We start from the raw sequence: 22,437 nt of genomic DNA, 5'->3' as shown, positions 1-22,437 counted from the left end.
CATGCCCCGGTCCCTCCGAACCATATCCCCAGCATCTTCAGGCCGTCAGCCCTGACAGTGAAGGGGACAAAGGATCGGTCAGCCCAGTTCCCAAAGAACATGGCCTCGCTCTTCTCACGATTTACCTTGGCTCCCGAGGCCAGTTCGAACTGGTCGCAGATGTGCATCAGTCTGCGCACCGACAGCGGATCCGAGCAGAAGACGGCGACGTCGTCCATGTACAGGGAGGCTTTTACCTGAGTGCCTCCACTGCCTGGGATCGTCACTCCTCTTATGCCCGGATCCTTCCTGATGGACTCGGCAAAGGGTTCTATGCAACACACGAAAAGGACAGGCGAGAGAGGACAGCCCTGCCTGACTCCAGATTTAATCGGAAAGCTATCTGTTTCCCACCCATTGATTGAGACTGCGCTACTGATGTTAGTGTAGAGCAGTTGGATCCAATTTCGAATTCCCTCCCCAAACCCCATTTTGGAGAGCACATCCCCCATGTAGGTGTGCGATATTCTGTCAAAGGCCTTCTCCTGATCCAAGCTGATGAGGCAGGTATCCACACCCCTGTCCTGTACATAGGCAATCGTATCCCTGAGCAGCGCCAGGCTGTCAGAGATCTTCCTGCCTGGCACAGAGCAGGTCTGGTCAGGGTGAATCACCAATTCCAGAGCGGATTTGACCCGATTGGCGATGACCTTGGACAGAATCTTATAGTCCACGTTCAACAGTGAAATGGGTCGCCAATTTCTAATTTCCTCCCTTTCCCCCTTGTGCTTGTAGATGAGGGTGATGATGCCTTTCCTCATGGATTCTGACATACTACCGGCCAGGAGCATACTCTCGTACACTCCTAGCAGGTCTGGGCCGATCAAGTCCCACAGAGCCGAATACAACTCCTCCTTCCTTGTAAGCATGCTTTTTTTTTGTAAAAATATACTTTATTCATAAAATATCTTCAATCACATTCCCAGTCTCTCGGTGCGCTGTGGTAAGCATGCTGCCCACGTTGTGCATGGGTAGTACACCGACCTTATTAGCCATGTTGTCAGCGATAGCCCTTGTTGCCCAGTAGTCACCCTATGTTTGTCATGGTGACTCAAATGCAGATGTCATAGCAGATTGCTGCAAAATGAAGGCCTCACAACTGTTGCCAGGATACCAAGTATTTATCTGCATAAATCACTGTGTAAAGTTGCACACCTGGAAATTGATGGAGTGGAATTAATTTTGGATGCCTTACGTCACAGTGATAATATGTGGCACCCACAAAAAGCAATATGCAAGCAGTCAATGGCACTCTGCACTGCTCATGAAGCTGCTAGCTCCCTCCCCCTACTGGCAAGAATAAAATGTAGTCAGTCCTCTTTGAATCGAGAGAGCAGGACCTCCCCTACTTACAAGTGGATGGCAAACTACAAGATGTTGCAAAGATCTCTTGTTCTAGCTTGTAAGGAGCCTAATGCAAAGTGCATGGCCATGGTCATCTTCACAGCCACTGGCAATGCAGTCCTCGTTCTGCTCTGTGGTTTCAGTTACGGCTGCAAGGTGAGATTTTAGTGAGGACATCCTGAGTGATGTGCAGAGGTTCAGGTAGGAAAATTGCTCTCTGAACACACTGAGCAGATATGAGTTCCTGCAAAGAGCCACCTCCTCTTCTTCCTCGGTCTTCTACCATCTTACCCTGATCTACGTATCATTTGTTCATTCTCCCAGTCCAAGGCGAATGCCTACTACTGCACCCATGACTGGGAGCAACTGGTTTGTGCAAAAGCCTTAAAGTCAGGACCAGCACCTACTACGCCATCCTTTGCGGACCAACTTTAAAGAATAGTAAAAAGCAGAAATACTTGAACAATCACAGCAATAACCAGTAGAAATCAATTAGCAGCTAATATAAAAAGTAGTTGATGGTCCCTTCAGATAGAACTGGTGGGGAGTCCTTACAAACATACATATGAATTAGGAGCAGGAGTAGGCCACTCAGGCCCTCGAGCATGCTCACCATTCAATAAGATCATGGTTGATCTGATTGTAACCTCAACTCCACATTCCCATCTACCCGATACCCTTTCACCCCCTTGCTTATCAAGAATCTATCTCTGCTTTAAAAATATTCAAAGACTCTGCATCCACTGCCTTTTTAAGGAAGAGAGTTCCAAAGACTGTCAATACTCAGAAAAAATTTCTCCTCATCTGTCTTAAATGGGCAACCCCTTATTTTTAAACTGTGATCCCTAGTTCTAGATTCTCCCACAAGAAGGAACATTCTTTTCACATCCACCCTGTCAAGGCCTCTCAGGATCTTACATGTTTCAATCAAGTTGCCTTTTACTCTTCTAAACTCCGGCAGATACAAGCCTAACCTGTCCAACCTTTCCCCACAAGACACCCCTTGCCGAATGTATGTTTGGCTATACATGATTAAGAAACCATGTTAGCTGGAGTGCTGAGCTCCAAAATGACAGCATTGGTTGACGTCATGATCTGCCTACTCTGCATACATTCAGGGTATGCTCAATGTGCGCTTAAAACCCTCACCAATATGACGTCCAGACGACTCACCCCACAAGTGCACATGCACAGACCCCATTTTGTATCTCTAAGGCTACTTATAGCACTCAAAAAAGGGCATTACCCATCTGAATTTTCCACCACAATGCAATAATTCAGAATATACTTTGATGAATATGACTAGACTCCTTGAGAAATTACCAATTTAAATAAAAATTGTCCAATATCTTGCTAGTCAATGTTGTAACGTTTGATATTTGTGAGGTAAAAATCATCATATCCTCCACACACAATTATTACGGCTAAAATTTACTCCCAGGGAAACTCAATAACTCAAGTGAAAAATTTTCAACGTAAAAAATGCAATGATTGTCATGAATCCAAAATACATGGGGAAGAAATTCAGTAATGTAGCACCAGGGGCCACTACCTGTTTGGTCTCTTCAATGACATTGATTAGGAATGCCATGCAGGCTGCAAAGATAGTGCCCCATGAAATTGTCCCCCCAAGGAATCAGCCTATGTCTGTGTAGCGCCACTAAAAGTACTACACAAACAATTTTTTCTCCCCCTGGGAGTTTGAAAATATATTTTATTTTTGTAATACTGATGCTCTTCCATAAATACCTCCACTTGGTACACTTGTAACTTACTATAGCATAAATAATTGTAACAATAATTACAATAATTATTTTAGATCTGGAACCAAAAATTATTTGCAAGACAAGGCAAGAAAGTAATCTAAAAATTAGAAAAGGTACTTTAAAAAGAAATCAGGTTTTAAAAACCTACTGTTCTCAATTCAATGATACCCAAGCTTCTTTTAGGATACTAGGAAAATGCACAAATAAGTATCTGGAATATTTCTCAAACCAGTTGAAACTAGATGACTGAAACCCAGAAAGGTACAGCAAAAGTAATCAGGAGGGCACAATCACTTTCTTACAATCTCTGCATCTGTCCTGCCAATTTCCCCTATTCATGTTCCAATTTGTTCTTTTTTCCTTTTGAAACTACATTACTTCCCTATCTTTCCTAATACTTCTCAGAAATGATTTGTGCATGAATCAACATGTTTCACTCATCCTTTTTAAAAAAAACAATTCACAGGTTTCTTTGTACTAGTATTTAACATTCTTAACATGGTATCTTTGCCATTGTTTTCTCTCTTCCCTCTTTTGTTTTCCATAGAAATAAAAATGCCTTCTTTCCCTATTTAACACCGACAAAGTGCCTCTAGTTGAAATGTTCAGTTAACCCATCTTTTTTCCAGCTGCTATTGCCAGGTGATGTCAATACCAGGTGGGCATGTTAGACATTTTTATCAAATTCAATTCCGCTATCTGAGAACAATCATCATAAACACATTTTGCCTGTGTTTGTGTAAACCTCTCAACTCAAGCACTTATTCCAAAAAATTTCAATTACAGCATGTAGATTCCCAAGTATAGCATAGGAACAAACTTAAAAGGCGTTAAGAGAAAATCAGTAATACTTATGTCGACCCTACAAATGCAGTTATCTTTGATAATTAGACTTGAAAGTGCAAATGGTACTCATGAATACTAGAGAAAGGAGTTTCAAATTGCTAAGGACTATTGTACAGCAGTAGGTAGGCTGTGCCATTACTGCATCCAAGTGCACAATACTACCAATGAACTTATCTTACAAATAATATTATATTAATTATTCTGAACAAAATCACTGAATAATGAACAAAATGTAATTACATTTTAAAATTCTTCATCATAGAGCAGCCAAGTCTGGATAGTCAGAGACATTCTTGAAGAAAATACTCTTCTTAAAGTTAGCCTATTATCAGTTAACATTTGGTACTTTTATTCTCTGTGTAAAGGATGGTGATTTTTTTTTTGGAACTTAGAGTTTCCTGCCTCTATTTCCACATGCATAAGCACCAGATCTATTCTGCAAGACCATGGCAATCAGCAAAACAGTAAAATGAAAGGTGGTGGCTCTCAATTCCAGCAATACCAACCTACCTTTCTGCTCCTACATCTTTTTAAGTTAATCTTGATAAATAAGAAGCATGAAAACTGGCAAAGTCATAGTACTCCATAAAATAAACTAAAAATAATATTGTAATACTTATTCAATAGCTCAGTGGATAAATGCACAAAGAATTATGGGCTGGTGAGGATGGAGGCAGAGAAACAAGCAGAGGAAAAGAAAATCAGAGTTCCACACCTGCTCATATTTGGGTTATATTTTTTCTTTCACAGGGTGTGGGCATTGTTGGCCAGGCCAGCATTTATTGCCCATCCCCAATTGCCCTTGAGAAGGTGGTGGTGAACCACCACCTTCTTGAACCACTGCAATCCATGTGATGCAGGTACACCCACAATGCTGTCAGGAAGGGAGTTCCAGGATTTTAACCCAGTGACAGTCAAGGAATGGTAATATAGTTCCAAGTCAGGATAGTGTGTAGCTTGGAGAGGAACTTGCAGATAGCGATGTTCCCAGGCATCTGCTGCCCTTGTCCTTTGAGTTGGCAGGTTTGGAAGGTGCTGTCAAAGGAGCCTTGGTGAGTTCCTGCCGTACATCTTGTAGATGGTACACACTGCTGCCACTGGGTATTGGTGGTGGAGGGAGTGAATGTTTAAGGTGCCAATCAAGCGGGTTGCTTTGTCCTGGATGGTGTCAAGCTTTGAGTGTTGTTGGAGCTGCACTCATCCATGCAAGTGGAGATTGTTCCATCACACTCTGACTTGTGACCTTGTAGATGGTGGACAGGCTTTAGGCTTTTTACAGAATTCCCAGCCTTTGACCTGCTCTTGCTGACACAGTAATTATATGGCTGGTCCAGTTCAGTTTCTGGTCAATGGTAGTTCCCAATACGTTGATAGAGGGGGATTCAGCGATGGTAATGTCATTGAATGTCAAGGGAAGATGGTTAGATTCTCTATTGTTGGAGATGAAGATGATCTTTGCCTGACACTTAAGTGGCAAGAAATATTTTGTGCCACACATCAGCCCAAGCCTGAATATTGTCCAGGTCTTCCTGCATATGGACATGGACTGCTTCAGTAACTGAAGATTTGCAAATGGTGCTGAACATTGTGCAATCATCCACAAATATCCCCCTTCTGAATTTATGATGGAGGGAAGGTCATTGATGAAGCAGCCGAAGATGGTTGGGCCTAGGACACTACTCTGAGGAACTCCTGCAGCAATGTTCTGAGACTGAGATAATTGACCTCAAACAACCACAGCCATCTTCCTTTGTGCTAGGTATGACTTCAACCACTGAAGAGTTTTCCCTGATTCCCACCTGGCTTCATTATTTTCTCATTGACATCACAAAAGCTATGTAATGGTGTGCAAGAACAGATGTGGATAGGTCAGGAGAAAAAAGTAATAAGTAAGGAAAAGATTGCTTTCCTTAAAAAGGGAGAAGGGGAGCCAATGAACTTGAAGCAACAGCCTAAGACTGGTAAAATTGAAATCAACAACTGGCATTATGCGACACAAGGTTATTTCAATAAATGTGACTGTTTGATTCAAGGTGGAATGGGGTTTCTTGATCCTAAAGCAGAAATTGAATTCTAAAATGTGAAAAATGTAAAGAAAAGCATTTTATAGCATAACTAATATTTTAGCTCAACTTTAGGATCCACGAAGAAACAATAAGCATTATTGTATCAAAACAGGATATTTCTCAAATTACTGTGAATGATTAATAAACTTCCTTTTAAATGGCTTATGGATAGAATCAGTTTTCTGGGAACAAATTTATTACAGGTTTAGAAGTGATGTATCTTGGGTTGCAGTTATGCTGCCACATTTGCAATGATATCAAGTGGTCTGGATTTGTATTAGGATAAAAGCAGTATAATGTAAGGAACCATCATGTGTAGTAAATCAATGAGGGTATTTCACACCAGCTTAAATTAGAGGTAGTGCAATACATTGCCACCTTACTATTGTCAGAATACGCAAGCAAATAAGAAATGAATCTGAAATGATCAACTAAAGCTTCTAATGCATTGGAATGTGTTGGGGACAATTAAAATATTGGTTTAGATTACGCAGTCAGTCTTGACTTTGACCTCAAAGAAAGTTGCCCACTAAGCTCTAGTGGTCTCTGCATTGCAGAATTCCCCTTTCCTGATTGTACATCAAATTTGTCACCAAGTCGAGGAGAGATGCAGGTATGCAGCAGCAATAATGTCAGCAAGCAGTGTAAACACTGAAGTATTCAAACCAGGAAGTTAAAACCACTGAATCCTTTTAACTTTAATTTAAAATTTCAGATATCAAAATAAATGATTATTTTAGTTTATATCTCAATTCAAAGATAAACAAACATTTAAAAATATATGAAATGTCAAATTTATCATAATGGAGAAATTTGACATCTCACAAATATAAAATTAGCTTTTCAGGGCAGTGAAGTGTTTAGCAGTATGCTGTTAAAAGCCCAGTTACACATCATTCAACATGTGCAACTTTTTCCAAGGGATTTTACAGAGAGTTTAATAACCTAAGAGCGATAGTTCTCTGTTCAGAGATTTCCCATTGATTGAGCTCTGGAAGGACCTCCACAATGCCCCCTCTAGAGAAGCATAGAATTACTGACAACTTTTAGATTTTCACATTATTCTGCGCACTGGTGGACTCCTGAATTTCAAATTTCACCATCATTATCACTGCAATGTCTGGGCCACTGGCAATTCAAAAACTAATAATATTCAGCAATGAATGTAATATCCCGAGGGGACTTGACAGGTGGATGCTGAAAGGATGTTTCCCCTTGTGGAAAGACTAGAATTAAGGAACACAGTTTAAAAATAAGGGGTGTCCCATTTAAGACAGAGATGAGGAGAAATTTCCTCTCTGAGGTCATTAGACTGTGGAATTCTCTTCCCCAGAGAGCAGTGGAGGCTGGCTCGTTGAAAATATTCAAGGCTGAGTTAGATTGACTCCCTTGTCAGTCAAGAACCTAAGGGTATCAGGGGGTGGATAGGAAAGTAGAGGTCACAATCAGATCAGCCATGATCTGATCAAATGGAGGAGCAAGCACAAAGGGCCGAATAGCCTACTCCTACTCCTAATCCGTATGTTTATATGTTCATTTTATTCACATCAGACAATGTGTTTATCTGCTGTAAAAGTACTTCTGCATTAGATGCTTAGAAAGATGGAGTTAAGACTTGCTGGAAATAACAAAAAGGAGCTAGGGCTCTAATTTCAAATCCACAAAATTGATACAGATAAGAGACTATTTTGCATATTTAGCTCAACCATCTAGAAAAAAAAGCTGATAATTCCCATCACACATCTATCTGTATCTTGGATAAATTTAACATTTTTGCTTCCATAATCCTGTCCAAGACAACTTCAAGTAGTTGATTATTCTGTGTGTGAAGAAGTTATTGCCAATATCAATATCTGTCTTAAAAAGTCCTTACATCAATTTTAACGTGTTTCAATTTTCTTGTGCTCCAGACTTACTTAATTTGTGCTATTTAATATCTTGTATGCTTCTATAATCATGCTCCTTCTGTCCAGCCCTAAACTATAATCATTTAAAGATGGTATACTGTTGTATTTATCGACAATAGCAGTGTTCTAAATTGTAAATATGCCCAGAGATAGAATCTGCATTGTTCTTCAGACAAGGACAGGATTTGGTTCATTCTTAATCTTCTTATGTGCACAGACAATTATATTAAAGGCTCTGGCAAGTGCACCGCTTGATATGAATGACACCTCCCCTTGTTGGCATCACAAAAGAGCACCACGTGAACTCATTGTCAAATATTACAAATATGAGGTTTAAGATTGTTACGCTTTGGAACTGTTTAATTTTAAGAGGAAAAAGGAAAAGGGTCGTGTGGCCCGTTCTGAAGTCTGCCTAACAGGCCTGGGTGACAGGGCTGTTAGAGATTAAAAGATAGGCCAGGGTTATTTTGCTGCATATGAGGTCAAGTGGGGTTCACACTTGGAAGCAACGGCGGCAGCAGCTGGGTTTACAGTGGTTGGATTGCTAGTCTCCAAAATCCACGGGATTGAGAATGTCAGGTTGTATACAGTTATGTTTTAAACTGTCCCTTACAAGATAAAAAAGAGTTGAGGTCTCAAGAATAGCTAATCAGCATTTCTACCCGAATACAAGGGCCATATGATTCACATTAACATGGAGATGATCTTTGAGAGGGAAAGAGTTTCTACGATATCCCTGAAACTCTCAGACACAGGTAGTCTGCCAGGATACAGAAGAGATGAAGCAGCTAGCCATCAAGAGACTACATAGTTCACCATGGAGGAATTCCATAGAACCATAGAAAAGTTACAGCATAGAAGGAGGCTATTCGGTCCATCTTGTCCATGCCAGCCCGAGGACACCCAGGTGCCCTTTCTAATCCCACCTTCCTGCACCCGGCCCATGGCCCTGCAGCTTACAGCACTTAAGGTGCAGATCCAGGTACAGGTGGAAGCTCGTGCTCAGATTGAAAAGACCAAGTTTGTGAGGATTTGAAACAAGGCTTGCACTAGAGGGAGAATCGCCAAGAAAAACCCTGACCATGAAAGAGAGTTCTGGGGTTAAAAATGACCAGGTTGTGAAAGGAAAAGAATTAAAGGTTTTTTTAAAAAAATTCATTCACGGGATGTGGGCTTCGCTGGCCAGGTAGACCCTCAGGAGCCGAGAATCATTTTGGACTTGTTCCAGGAAAATCGAGTGATTACTTAAGGGACAATGTAAAGTATACCTGTGAAATGAGTTTTCCAGTTCTGGTAAAAAGTAAAAGTTGAAAGTTCTGTTTTGTAGTTTAAAGTTTAAGTTGCCCACAACAATGGAGTATAGTTAATAGTGCTTTTAGTCTGTTTGTTACAGTAAAGTCTTAAAAAGTTAAATTTTGTTGTGTCATCCTTTCAGCTAACTGGAAGTTCGAATTTTTTTTTAAAAAGTTGTTGGTCTCTATGGGGATCATAACACAAAAGACACGCAGGTTAAAGTTACTCCAAAGAGTTTGTCAGATGAGAAGTTAAAATTTGAAAAAAATTCAAACCTGACCCTAACTTGCTCAGTGTGTCTGTGTGGACAGTTGGAGGGTGGGGGGGTGATCAATCTGCTCTCAGGAGGTGGGTCCGTTGCTAAAAGCTCTCAGGGAGGTTGTGTTCCTCCATTTGTATATGCTTTATATATTTTTTTTTACCCAGTTTGGCTGAGTTTCTCAGGCCCTGAGAAACCTGGCAGGAAATGGATCCATAAATTGTGCATTTACTCCAGACCCCATAAGCTTACCTGTTGTTCCCCTCCACACGATCACAGGCACCCCACCTTGTGATCTCCTTCCCCTGCAATCTCCCCCACATTTCTCCTCTCCCCATCACCTTGCCCTCTCCCCCAAGACCACATGCTCCCCCTTCTCATGCTCTCACCTACCCTCCAACCACAAGACACCCCCACTTGACCACAATCTATCCCTGCAAATACAATCTCTCCCCCTAATCTGGCCCCTGAACAATATTTCCTCCAGACCACAATATTCCCTTCCCTGTGATCTCTCCCTCCATGCCCTCTGCGCCTCAGATGCAGCCTTGTGCCACAGGTTTCCCCATTCAACAGGCAGGCAGCCTGTCAATCAAGCTGGCTGTCAGGCTAGAAACCTAGTGTAAAAAAAAATTAAAATACATTCTGTAGTTAATTTCTACAGGTTGTCCTGGAAACCTGTCCTTCTGCCCACCCAGAAGTTCACCATCTCCCCCACCATCAACTTCCAGCATCCCCATCAACATAGGGGCCATTATCTCATCCTCAGTGTTTTACAGGTTCTTTTAAGAGCAAGACTGAATATTGAACTGCATTAATAAACTGAAATAGTAAGAACTATGGTTATAAACAAGCATGAACAAATTTGCTCAATATAATTTGTTTACCATTATTATTAGGCTGTATATCAAACAGAAAGACTTAAATGGAAATGAATTTTACTAGATGTCATGACAATTGTGTGTGGTCACTATTACAATTTAGTGTAAAATAACTCAGATTATTTCTGAGATGTTTTTCGTTGCGGCAATGATTGAATTTGACATTGATTCCATCTTAAAGCTGCTCTCAGGCAGCACTTGGGGGACATTGCAAATCGACATTAATGGAGTTTCCTCCCTCCCCCCTCAGCTATAGTAACACCAAGGCAATTGGAAAGAACACCGATGTCATAAACTAGGATTAAGACAGAAAAAAAGTTCTCTAATACGCTAACAGGGAAACCTTTATATTTAAGCAGCAGGAATTTAGTACCCTTCCGCATACAGCGCAAACAAAAAGATGAAATTGAACAATTTTTTCATGACAATATGCTTAAGGGAAAAAAAAATTTGTTTGCAGAGTCAAGCCTAAAATTATATTAGGAGAGAACTTTAACCAGTTAGTTCATAGAGTTCATATTACCTAAGGAAGCATTCACTCCATTATACAGCAAGAAATAATTATAGTTTTCTCACAGTTGAAGCCACCTCTGTTCTGAGCCAGCTCTGCTATAATTTGCAGAAATCCCATTTGTAATGTGAAACCTGGAGAATACCATTATTTCTCCATTTTTAGGGATACCTCAGTGGTGTCAACTGCATGTTGTCTATAGATTGTCTGAACCGCTTTTACAGAAATTTCCACGCAGAAGAAAAACATTAATCATTTATTTTCTCAAAAAGTGCTGATAAACCTGTAAGGCCTATGGGATAGTGTGGGGGTGGGGGGTTGTCGAGAGAGATACTAGTCCAAATAAGGTGTCACAACACTTTGATCTGAATCACTCCCAGTTCAAACAAGGACATGCCAAACAAAAACTGAATGCATCATTAGACTGCTTCTGCAAGTGCTGTGTTTTCAAAATGTGATGGTCACTCAGTTTTCAAGTCTCTTTCGGTATTCAATTAGATCTTAGCTGATTTGTATCACAATTCCATTTACCTCCCTTGGTTCCATATCCTGGCACATTATTAGTTAACAAATCTAAAAATTTGAGTTTTGAAATTTTCAATCTAAATAGTCTTACCAGCTTTTTGGGTTGAGAATTTCGGATTTCCACTACTCCTTATGTAAAGAGGTACCTGCTGACATAGGCCTTGAGGTGGTCTAGCTGTAATTTTAAGGTTATGCCCCCTTGTTCTGGACTCTCCAACTAGAGAAATAGTTTCACTCTATCTACCCTATCAAATCCTTTAATCATCTCAAACACATCAATTATATCACCCCTTAATCTTCTATGCTCAAGAGAATTTAAGCCTAGTCAATTCAACCTGCTCCCATAAGTTAACTTGTCGATATCCTTGAAATTAATGTGATGCAGCCCCACCAAAGCTAATATATCCTTCCTAAGGTCCCCAGAACCAAACACAGCATTCCAGATTATTTTTTTTTAAAAATTCATTCACGGGATGTGAGCTTCGCTGGCTGGGCCAGCATTTATTGCCCATCCCTAGTTGCCCTTGAGAAGGGGTGATGAGCTGCCTTCTTGAATCACTGCAGCCCATGTGGTGTAGGTACACCCACAGTGCTGTTACAGAGGGTGTTCCAGGATTTTGACCCAGCAGTGAAGGAATGCTGATATATTTCCAAGTCAGGATGGTGAGTTACTTGGAGGGGAACCTCCAGGTGGTGGTGTTCCCTGCTGCCCTTGTCCTTCTAGGTGGTTGTGGGTTTGGAAGGTGCTGTCCAAGAAGCCTTGGTGAATTTCTGCAGTGCATCTTGTAGATGCTACACACTGCTGCTACTGTGTGGTGGTGAAGGGAGTGAATGTTTGTGGATGTGGTGCCTATCAAGTGGGCTGCTTTGTCCTGGAAGGTGTCAAGTTTCTTGAGTGTTGTGGGAGCTGCACTCATCCAGGCAAGTAGGGAGTATTCCTTCACACTCCTGACTTGTGCCATGTAGATGGTGGACAGGCTTTGGGGAGTCAGGAGAAGAGTTACTCGTCACACAATTCCTACTCTTGTACTGATCTGCTTTTGTAGCCACAGTATTTATATGGCTAGCCCAGTTCAGTTTCTGGTTAATGGTAACCTCCAGGATGTTGATAGTGGAGGAATCAGTGTCAGTAATTCCACTGAACATCAAGGGGCGATGGTTGGATTCTCTCTTATTGGAGATGGTCATTGCCTGACGCATGTGTGGCATAAATGTTACTTGCCACTTGTCAGCCCCAGCCTGGATATTGTCCAGGTCTTGCTGCATTTGGGCATGGACTGCTTCAGTATCTGAGGAGTCGCAAATAGTTCTGGACATTGTGCAATCATCAGTGAACATCCCCACTTCTGACCTTATGATGGAAAGAAGGTAATTGATGAAGCAGCTGAAGATGGTTGGGCCTAGGAAACTACCCTGAGGAACTCCTGCAGTGATGTCCTGGAACTGAGATGACTGACCTCCAACAACCACAATCATCTTCCTTTGTGCCAGGTGTGACTCCAACCAGTGGAGAGTCTTCCCCTGATTCCTATTGACTCCAGTCTTGTTAGGGCTCCTTGATGCCACACTCAGTCAAATGCTGCCTTGATGTCATGGGCAGTCACTCTCACCTCACCTCAGGAATTCAGCTATTCTGTCCATGTTTGAACCAAGGCTGCAATGAGGTCAGGAGCTGAGTGTCTCTGGGCATCAGTGAGCAGGTGATTGCTAAGTAAGTGCCGCTTGATAGCACTGTTGACGGCCCCTTCCATTACTTTACTGATGATGGAGAATAGACTGACGGGGCAGTAATTGGCCAGGTTGGATTTGGCTTGCTTTTTACATACAGTACATACCTGGGCAATTTTCCACATAGCCGGATAGATGCCAGTGTTGTAGCTGTACTGGAACAGCTTGGCTAAGGGCGCAGCAAGTTCTGGAGCACAAGTCTTCAGTACTATTGCTGGAATATTGTCAGGGCCCATAGCTTTTGCAGTATCCAGTGCCTTCAGTCATTTCTTGATATCACGTGGAGTGAATCGAATTGGCCGAAGACTGGCATCTGTGATGCTGGGGACCTTCGGAGAAGGCCGAGATGGACCATCCATTTGGCACTTCTGACTGAAGATTGTTGCAAATACTTCAGCCTTATCTTTTACACTGCTGTGCTGGGCTCCTCCATCATTGAGGATGGGGATATCTGTGGTCTAACCAGAACTTTATATAACATTAGCATAATTCACTCGCATTTTGAACGTGGACCCCTAAATCTCTCTAGTCCTCCACAGTTCCTAGCTTACCACTGGTTACAACTTGCCAAGTGTAATATATGCCCATTACAAATGCTCACTGTCTCCTATTTCTGAACCAATTCCCTACCCACCTCCAATTCCATGCACTTTCATTTTTGCTAATACAGATAGAGTACCTCAAATCTGGCTACTCAAAAGCCAGTGGTGTCCGAAAACTGGACACTTTTTTTTCCTGCACTCCAGCAAACCTCGCCCCCACCCGACCCAGCTTGGAGAAGGTCAGGGAGTTGCTGAGTACTGATCGGCTTTGTGTGAGTGACATTTCCTGTGGACCTTGACCCCACCCAACCTAATGCAGATATGCAGAGATGGATGAACTCCACCAGGAAGATCAAAAGACTCTTGCAGAATGCAATAAGGTAGAATATTTTATGCCTATTCTTGCTACAATACAGGATACCTGTATTGAGTTTTGATGCTATTAAGGCCACCAAATAGAAGCCCACAAAATTCAAACTTTGCATTTGACTCCTAAAAGCCTTCAAGTTTCCTGGGCATTGGTCGCCTTTTTGCAGTTGTGCCAACTCAATTCAGAGAGCATTATTAAAGAGTACTACATAATCTTGCAAGAATAAAAAAACAATCAGTTTTCAATTACAACTACAGGGTATTTTTAACATAATTTCAGTTTGATTGATCCTTTCTCATTTTAAACACCGTGCACTCATGTAGGGAAGTGGGGAGGCATGAAAGAATTATTACATCTAATGCATGAGAAGTGAATTAATATCAGCAGCGACTTGGCCATTAACCTAACATGATTTGTAATCATATCAGTTGGTTTTCCTGCATCCCTCATTCACTGAAATAAGGCGTCCAATTTGAATGAAGGCATTCCGATTCTTTTTCCAAAAATCGGCAAGTTCCAAAATCCGGCACAGGCTGAGTACCAAGGGTGCCAGATTTAAGGTACTGTAGTCTCTTGTAGTCTATCCAACATCTTCTGGAAGTCCTAAATACTTGCACATTCTATATGAATGAGGCTGAATTTTGAACTAGCTCGCTACTTGGTTTAATATTAGTCTTGAAGAAGCAGATAAGTAAAAAAGTATCAAATAATGGTGCAAGACAAACTGAAGAGACAAAAGCAACTGGGCATGTAAATATCCAAATGATTTAAGAAAGGAACTAGCAAAAAAATCACTGTTTTTAATTCCCTAAGCCCTGCCAAAGTCACTACAATGTACAGGAAATTGGCTTAGAGTTAGTTTCATATGCTTTGATTTCCCCTCACTGTTGAAAGCCAACTCTTTACATTACTAAACATTTGTTGACACAGAGGCACAAAACGATGACAATCCTTAAGAATATTTCTAAAATAACACTGCTGAGCATCCCTTCAGTAGTTAAAATTAGGGGTTCCATTTCTCTGGACTTGTTTTTGTGCACAACAGCTCGAAATTCTGTTTGTCACTGAACATGTTAAAGAAATGAAAAAAATTATCCTGAGCTCCCTCAAACCTAAAATCCCTAAAGATCTTCAGAATTCAGTTAAAATAGCCAATTTTGGGTCTTGCATAAAACTTAATGCTAGCCTGAAAAAAATTTCAGTCTTGGAATACGTAAACATCTGTTCCAAGGTTGTTGTTGCCAGTAAATTCACTGGAACAAGGAGGATTAACAGAAGATCTGACAGAGATGTTCTGAATGATGAGGGATTTTGATAAAGCAAACAGGGGAATAACTAAAGGGTATGGCCTGGATATTTGGCTATAGGTCAACTGAATTACGCAGAAGTTATAAAATGGAAACAGGCCATTTGGCTCAACTATTCCATGTTGGTATTTTCCCTCGATGAACAGTAGCCCTGATTCTATGTGCTGTGCTATGTGCCTCGTTTTAGATCCCTCAGTGGAAAAAATATTAAATTCCTATAATACATCACCCCATAATCTCCTAACAAAACTACCCAATTTTTAAAACTATCTTTCATTATGTTTTTTTTCCTCATACCATGCAGAATCCAAATTAATATGTGCAGTACTTGCCTGTGTGGGTAACTCACCTTTTGACTCCCCAAAGCCTGCCCACCATCTACAAGACAAGTCAGGAGCCTGATGGAACACTCTCCACCTGCCTGAGTGACTGCAGCTTCAACAACACAAGAAGCTCCACACCATCCAGGACAAAGCAGCCTGCTTGATTGGCACCCCATCCACCGCAATAAACATTCACTCCCTCCACCAGCGATGCACAGTGTGTACCAGCTACATGATGCACTGCCAAGGCTCTTTCGACAGCATCTTTGAAACCTGTGACCCCTACCACCTAGGAGAACAAGGGTGGCAGATGCATGGGAATACCAGCACCTCCAAGTTCACCTCCAAGTTCCCCTCCAAGTCATTCACCATCTTGACTTGGAACTATAGTGCGTTCCTTCACTGTCACTGGGTCAGAATCCTGAAGCTCACATCCTAACAGTGCTGTGAGTCTTCCTAAAACATATGGGCTGCAGCAGTTCAAGGCAGCAGCACACAACCACCTTTTCAAGAGCAGTTAAGGACTGGCAATAAATGCTGGCCTACCGATGGTGCCCACATCCCACAAACAAATTTTTAAAAGTATTAACTGCATACCAGTACTCAATTCTAATTTTAAATCTTGTCTTCACCTACCTGCTGTGGGCCCTTGGTCTGCAGCCTGCCTCAGCAGCGACCACTGCTCCTGGTGGCGTTTCTAAGCTGCTGGTCTTCTAATTGGGCTGGCAGTTCATAGGGACAGCCCACCATCCTTAATAGGCTAGCAACAGCCACTTAATTAGCTGCTGCCCATAAAACTCAGGGGGAAGTCATACCAGGTGATATGCATTTCTTCCCGACGTTGGGATCTCTGCACAAATGGTAAAATTCTGGCCGTAGGGTCAATTCCACATGTACGTGGACAAAATCAAGCTTCACCACTCTACCACATCTCTCAACCCATCCACTGCTCCAGTGTCATCAGACTGCTTGACTGACATCTGGTTCTGAAAGGGCCATAGTTTTCTCCAGTTAAACACTGGGAATCCCACAGCCATCTTTCTCCCTTGCTACAAATGTCATACTCTTACCATCGATTCCATTGCCCTTAAGCCCCAGCCACTATTTCAGGGTGAAATAAACTGTCTGCAAACTCCTATATGACCCAAGATGTGCTTCCAACCCCATATCCTCTCCATCATAAATATGGCCTAACTCCAACACTTAATATCACCCAATACCATACTTGCCTTAGGCCATCTGATACTGAAAGTTTCTTCCATGTCTTTTTTCATTTCCAGATTCAACTACAGTACCCACCACCTATTGCATTCATACTTATCAGGGGAAGCCTCCTATACCAGGTAGTGTCTAGCAGTAATAAAAACACAAAATGTTGGAAAAACTCAGCAGGTCTGGCAGCATGTTTAGAGAGAGAAACAGAGTTAACGTTTCAGCTCTGCAGAGTCATACAGACTCGAAACGTTAACTTTGTTCTCTCTCCATAGATGCTGCCAGACCTGCTGAGTTTTTCCAGCATTTTCTGTTTTTATTTCAGATTTCCAGCATCTGCAGTATTTTGCTTTTATCTTAATGTTTAGCAGTACCCTAGAGTCAATTACAAAGGCTTATAACACCAGCTATTTTGGGTAGTGCAACAGATTCTTCAATAAATTTGCACCTTGTTAGTCCCCTGTATTTACCCAACTATATATGAAAAGCATTATTAAGAAGCGTATCTTTAACTACTGCATTTGTGCCTTTTGTCCTTGTAATTGGATACCAGCTAAGAATGAAAAGAGTTCAAACAAGGCTTTCTTTCAGTAAAGATATCAAAATTGTGAACAGTGAAGGGGCAGAGAGGAACAGAGAAATACACCATCTAAACAGGCCAGGTTTGCCTTGCTGGAGAGCCATAACATCCTCACATATTCCTCTAGTTAAAATGGCAGTCACGACTTGGTAGCATCATCAGAGCCTGATCTGCATATGTAAAGGACACTGCTGGTTTCTGGTGGGTGTCCTTCTCACCTGATCAGAAGAAAAGACTAAATTTTTGTAGCCTACAAAAACAGTGGCGAATAGAAGTAGGTAAGGCACATGAGCAATTTTAACCCTGCTGCCCGCCCAGTTTCTGCCATGTGGGCAGGGTTAAAAATCAACTCTATAGAATCTCCTTGCAAAAGGCATGAATCAGTGAAAAAACTTGCATTTACATAACATTGTTCAGGCTTGGAGTCAGTAATGAAGAGGGAGAGGATACAGGAGCTGTTGGAGGGGTAGATGGGAATGGGAACACCACTACCTGGAGGTTCCTCTCCAAGTAACTCACCATCCTGACTTGGAAATATATCACCATTCCTTCACTGTCACTAGGTCAAAATCCTGGAACTCCCTTCCTAACAGCACTGTGGATGTACCTACACCACATGGACTGCAGCGGTTCAAGAAGGCACCTTCTCAAGGGCAACTAGGGATGGGCAATAAATGCTGGCCCAGCCAGCAAAGCCCACATCCTGTGAATGAATTAAAAAGATCGTTGGCAGAGGTGCTGGTAAAGTTTATCCAGTAGATTTGAAGATCTCAGAGGAGCAGAAAGTCGCCTGGTGGCAAGCAGAAGTTGATCCTGAGGTCCAATTATTTATCAGCATTGCAAAAAATGGCATGGGCTTCACCATTCAAAACTCCTTTGCTGTGTGAAGACATTATTCCCTCTCTTGTTCTTTGTCAGGATTCTCAAATACATGGATTGCTACACAATAAGATCACCATAGATGCTCCCTAGATAATAATCAATAATGTGCAGCATTATATTTCTGTGGTCAGAAACCAGTTAAACATTTATGGAATGGTATTCCTTTGTGTTTGTACATGCACTCTGTTTGGTGTGTGGCAACATGAGTTCCATCTACGATGCATTGGACACCTGGAAAACCAGCCAGTAACAAGGTCTGAGCCCTCTCCAGCTATTGTCACTTTTCCGTTGGGAAAGTTGTCAAGGTGTTTTCCCTGTCAAACATGTCAGTGACTTGCTTTATACAGTTACAGCCGACTGCCTTCTACAGTAGATGCGCCTAGCAATGACCTCAAAAGATCATGTTGCATAGAAGCTTAATGCCATTGTGAACGTCACAGTTTTGTGAAGATCTGTCCAATTCCTTGAGATTGTAAGTCAGCCCACAGCAGACAGCATAGCTTGGTCACTGCATCTACCTCACTGCCTAAACAATGAATGCTGTTCTCCTCTGAGATACCCAGGTAGAAGTGGATGGTCCAGTAAGAGGAGTGGAAATATTGTATGTTGTCTAACTGGATCTGTAGATTTTATTCCCTCATAAAAGATCTTTGGATTCTTTTTATTGTCTTCATCATCATTTCAATCTTCCTAAAGAAATGTTCATCTTTCTCTCCATCATTATTTCCAAATTTCAAAAACATGAAAAAAATTTATAACTTAAGGCTGGCATCAGGCACTGATCAAAGTGCTTGAGGGTATTGTGGAGAGACATGATTGTAGTCTTTGCAGTCTGTTAGAAAAGTACATGAGTAACTGTAACACCTATCTGGGCTTCTCGGTCCACCTGTAACCAGTCAGTCATGGCTCAGGTGGGATTTATTTATCTGAAATACTTCCTGGCATGACAACAACCTCTCATATTAGTTCATTTCACATTAAAGTGGTTCATAATTATATAAATTTGTAATTTGTTAAAACACTTTGCTGAAAACTAACGATGTTATCTTATTTAATGTGATAGTGTTATTTAATGCTATTACTGACCAGATGTTAGAATTGGACTAATTCTAAACAATGTGAAGATGTTGCAGATAAGACACAACTTTATGCCAGAGTTTATATTTCCTTGGTAAACCCCCCAGTATATCATCACTTATCATTCAATGTTACCAATAGATCATCTCCAATTAAGTTGTTAGCTAAATAAGTGGGACTTACAACTTAAAAGATTGTTGGTTAATTGCTGCACAAACAAAAATTACATAAAAAGAACCATTTAAATTCCGATTGTGCTTTCTGAATGAGGATACCAAAGTTTCAAACCAGCATTTGCAATAGATATAGTTTACCATTTAAAACGTTATCATGTTTCATTTACTGGACTTGTTATTGAATTGTAACTATTTTTGACATGTTATATTAATTTTTTTAAAGTAGCAAACAGAAATAAATAGTAAAACTTGGTATAAGTTACACCTTCGTGTATATTTTTATTTCCCCAAAACAGACTTGTGATTTATAAAATCACTCATTTGTAGGTACAACATAAACAGGAATAAACACAAACACGAATCCTACATCAAACTTTACAACAGGCTAACACCATCTGGAGTATAGTGTCTTCCCCATTCAATATGTGCTTTGCGCCAGTGATCTGATAAAATACAAGAACTGTTGAGATGGTAGCTTTATGTTACAGTATAAAAAAAGTGATAGCAACAGAATTCTATTTGCAAAAAGGACCTACAATGAACAGTGAAAGGTGATTTAAAAAGTGCTGTAATTGGATTTTACTCAAAACTCTGCACATTATATTACAATTCTATGCAACTGAAAAGAAGTTAGGTCTCTTAGCTATTCTCAAAGAGACGTTTGACCAAAGAGTCCTCCAAAATATGTTTCCAAAATCCTAAATGTGATCATTTCTGTGGTTTTAATAGGAGAAGCTTATAGGGTGATGCCTGCTTGAAGAACAAAAAAAAAAGCCTCAGTGCCTTTTGAATTTGCGCTTACAGTAGAAAAAACAAATAATTTAAATGCTTTAATTCCTCTGTCAGTATCCATCGTACAGCCTCAAGTTTAAAAATCCATCATTCAATTGTGAGTTTGACACGATTGTAAATTGCATTTTTACCATTATGACAATGATCTGTCATTTACCTTCAATAAAAAAAAATATAAGAAAGCACTACCGAGGCGTTGAAAGCCAAACATTTTCTTAAACAAATTCGTCAATGAGTTCCAATTAAATCTTATACCAAAAACTTCAAGAGACAAGTGCAACCGGACACACTGGGAGACCTGGACTAAATAAAACCACCCAGATCAATGTTTGTCCACAGTAAATGAAACAAACCAAATCATGTCTCTTATGTTTTTTATTTATATTTATATATATATATATATATATCTCATTAACCCAAGGGCCTGCAAGATTGTACCGGGCTAGAGTTGCAACCTATTCCAGTCCCATGGATTGTGACACAGCTCCCAAATCATCAGCTAACATTTTGAGAGGGGAGGCGGGGAGGGGAACAAAACATACGGTTGGGAATCCTATCCAGAGTGTGACATGCGGTTAAGAAAGTTGTGCTATGTCTTACCTCCGGGATGGCATGGTTGTTGAGAGGAGTTGGATGGTGAAAAGCAAGTGGGACTTGCCGGCTGCCTGACTTGTGAGTGACTGAGTGAGCGAGAGATCGGCGGCTCCCGGCTTAAAAGAGTGCGCGAGCAACTGGACCGGCTCTTGATTGACAGCTTCCCCGTGCGCGAGCGAGCGGGCGGGCGGGCGAGCGGGCCAATTGACAGGACCCGCCCACCGTGCGCCAGCTGCCGCAGAAACCAACCGACAGCGAGTGTCCCGCCTGATTGACAGTCATCCTCCCCAACCGTTGAGGAGCCACAAACAGTTACCTCCGCCCCCAACCCCGCCTCCGACGCCAGCAAGATTGATTGACAGCTTCACCCCCCCCCCCCACCACCTTGCAGGTGGACCAACTGACAATTACTCATGGCCCCCTCACTCACCCCGCTCCCTGCGTGTGCACGATTGATTGACAGCTGTTCCCCCCCCGCCCCCAACACCCTCAACCCCACCCCGCCCCCAACACCCTCAACCCCACCCCGCCCCCAACGTATGCTCCATTCGCTAACTGACACACACCCCTGGCCTGACCCCGCCCTCGCGTGAAGCACCGGCCCCGCCCCCTCCCTTCACCAGCTACATCCCTGGGGTGGGCAGCGAGCTTCAGTCCCCGCCCTCCTCCTGTCAGTCAAATCCTCACCCCGCCCCTCCCGCAGGTCAGGGCTCGTGATCATTGAGTGAAGGGTTCGATCCCAACGGCTGCCATTGCCGGCTTCCTCACAGCAATAAGCAAATCACATAAAGGAATCAGGATCCAGAGCTCAAGGAGCATGGACCTTAATACTGGAATAAAGTAACGACATTCCCACATTTCCTTGCACCATGAGATATTTAAGTGCGTTATATGTGAAATAAGTGCAAGTTATTTTGTGAAGTGACAACACCAGAACCTGATCTGAGGCAGAATCCTATCTGAAAGTTTAACTTTCTCTTTCCAGCGACATGATGCACATTTCCAGCATTTTCACTCCTGGACTAAGAGCGACTTCGCCACAAGCTTAGTGCAAGTCAGAAAGACAACAAGCAGCTGGGCGTTCCTTCAATATACTGGATGGAATAGTTTAATTGGGCTGAATGGCCTCCCTAATCATATTTGTCTTCTGACTAACCAGTGCCAGTTGCATACCCAGCCACCTCCCTTGCCAATAACCACCACCCAATGTCATTCTGGAGAATTGCTTTGATACAAATATTGTTCACAGCAGAGCAGATGCTGAAACGTATATGGCCTAGGACAAACATATGAGCATAACATAACTAAGTAAATCAAACCGAGTTCCCCACCAAAGTCGTATCCTAATAATCATCACATAGACCCATATTTCGACAACTAAATGTCAACTGATTAAGCCAACAGCACCATAATGACT

The 22,437-nt window shown here is 41.7% G+C and overlaps 1 protein-coding gene across 2 annotated transcripts in view; it reads right to left on the bottom strand.

Moving 5' to 3' along the window:
- ptpn11b (protein tyrosine phosphatase non-receptor type 11b) overlaps nt 1-21,284 on the bottom strand; it is a 133,667-nt gene extending 112,383 nt beyond the window's left edge. Inside the window, exon 1 of one of the 2 annotated variants that reach the window (XM_078557871.1) lies at nt 21,027-21,284. In XM_078557871.1, coding sequence (XP_078413997.1) covers nt 21,027-21,040 — 14 coding nt within the window. In that variant the 5' untranslated portion in view covers nt 21,041-21,284. Of the gene's footprint in view, nt 1-18,018; nt 18,038-21,026 lie in introns of those variants that run through there. The other variant, XM_078557873.1, reaches the window with a different exon arrangement.
- Between the last annotated feature and the right edge of the window lie 1,153 nt (nt 21,285-22,437).

This window comes from Cetorhinus maximus, chromosome 15 (genome assembly GCF_964194155.1).
Source record: "Cetorhinus maximus chromosome 15, sCetMax3.hap1.1, whole genome shotgun sequence".
Classification (NCBI taxonomy): Eukaryota; Metazoa; Chordata; class Chondrichthyes; order Lamniformes; family Cetorhinidae; genus Cetorhinus; species Cetorhinus maximus.
This window is presented reverse-complemented; position numbering and strand designations above follow the sequence as displayed.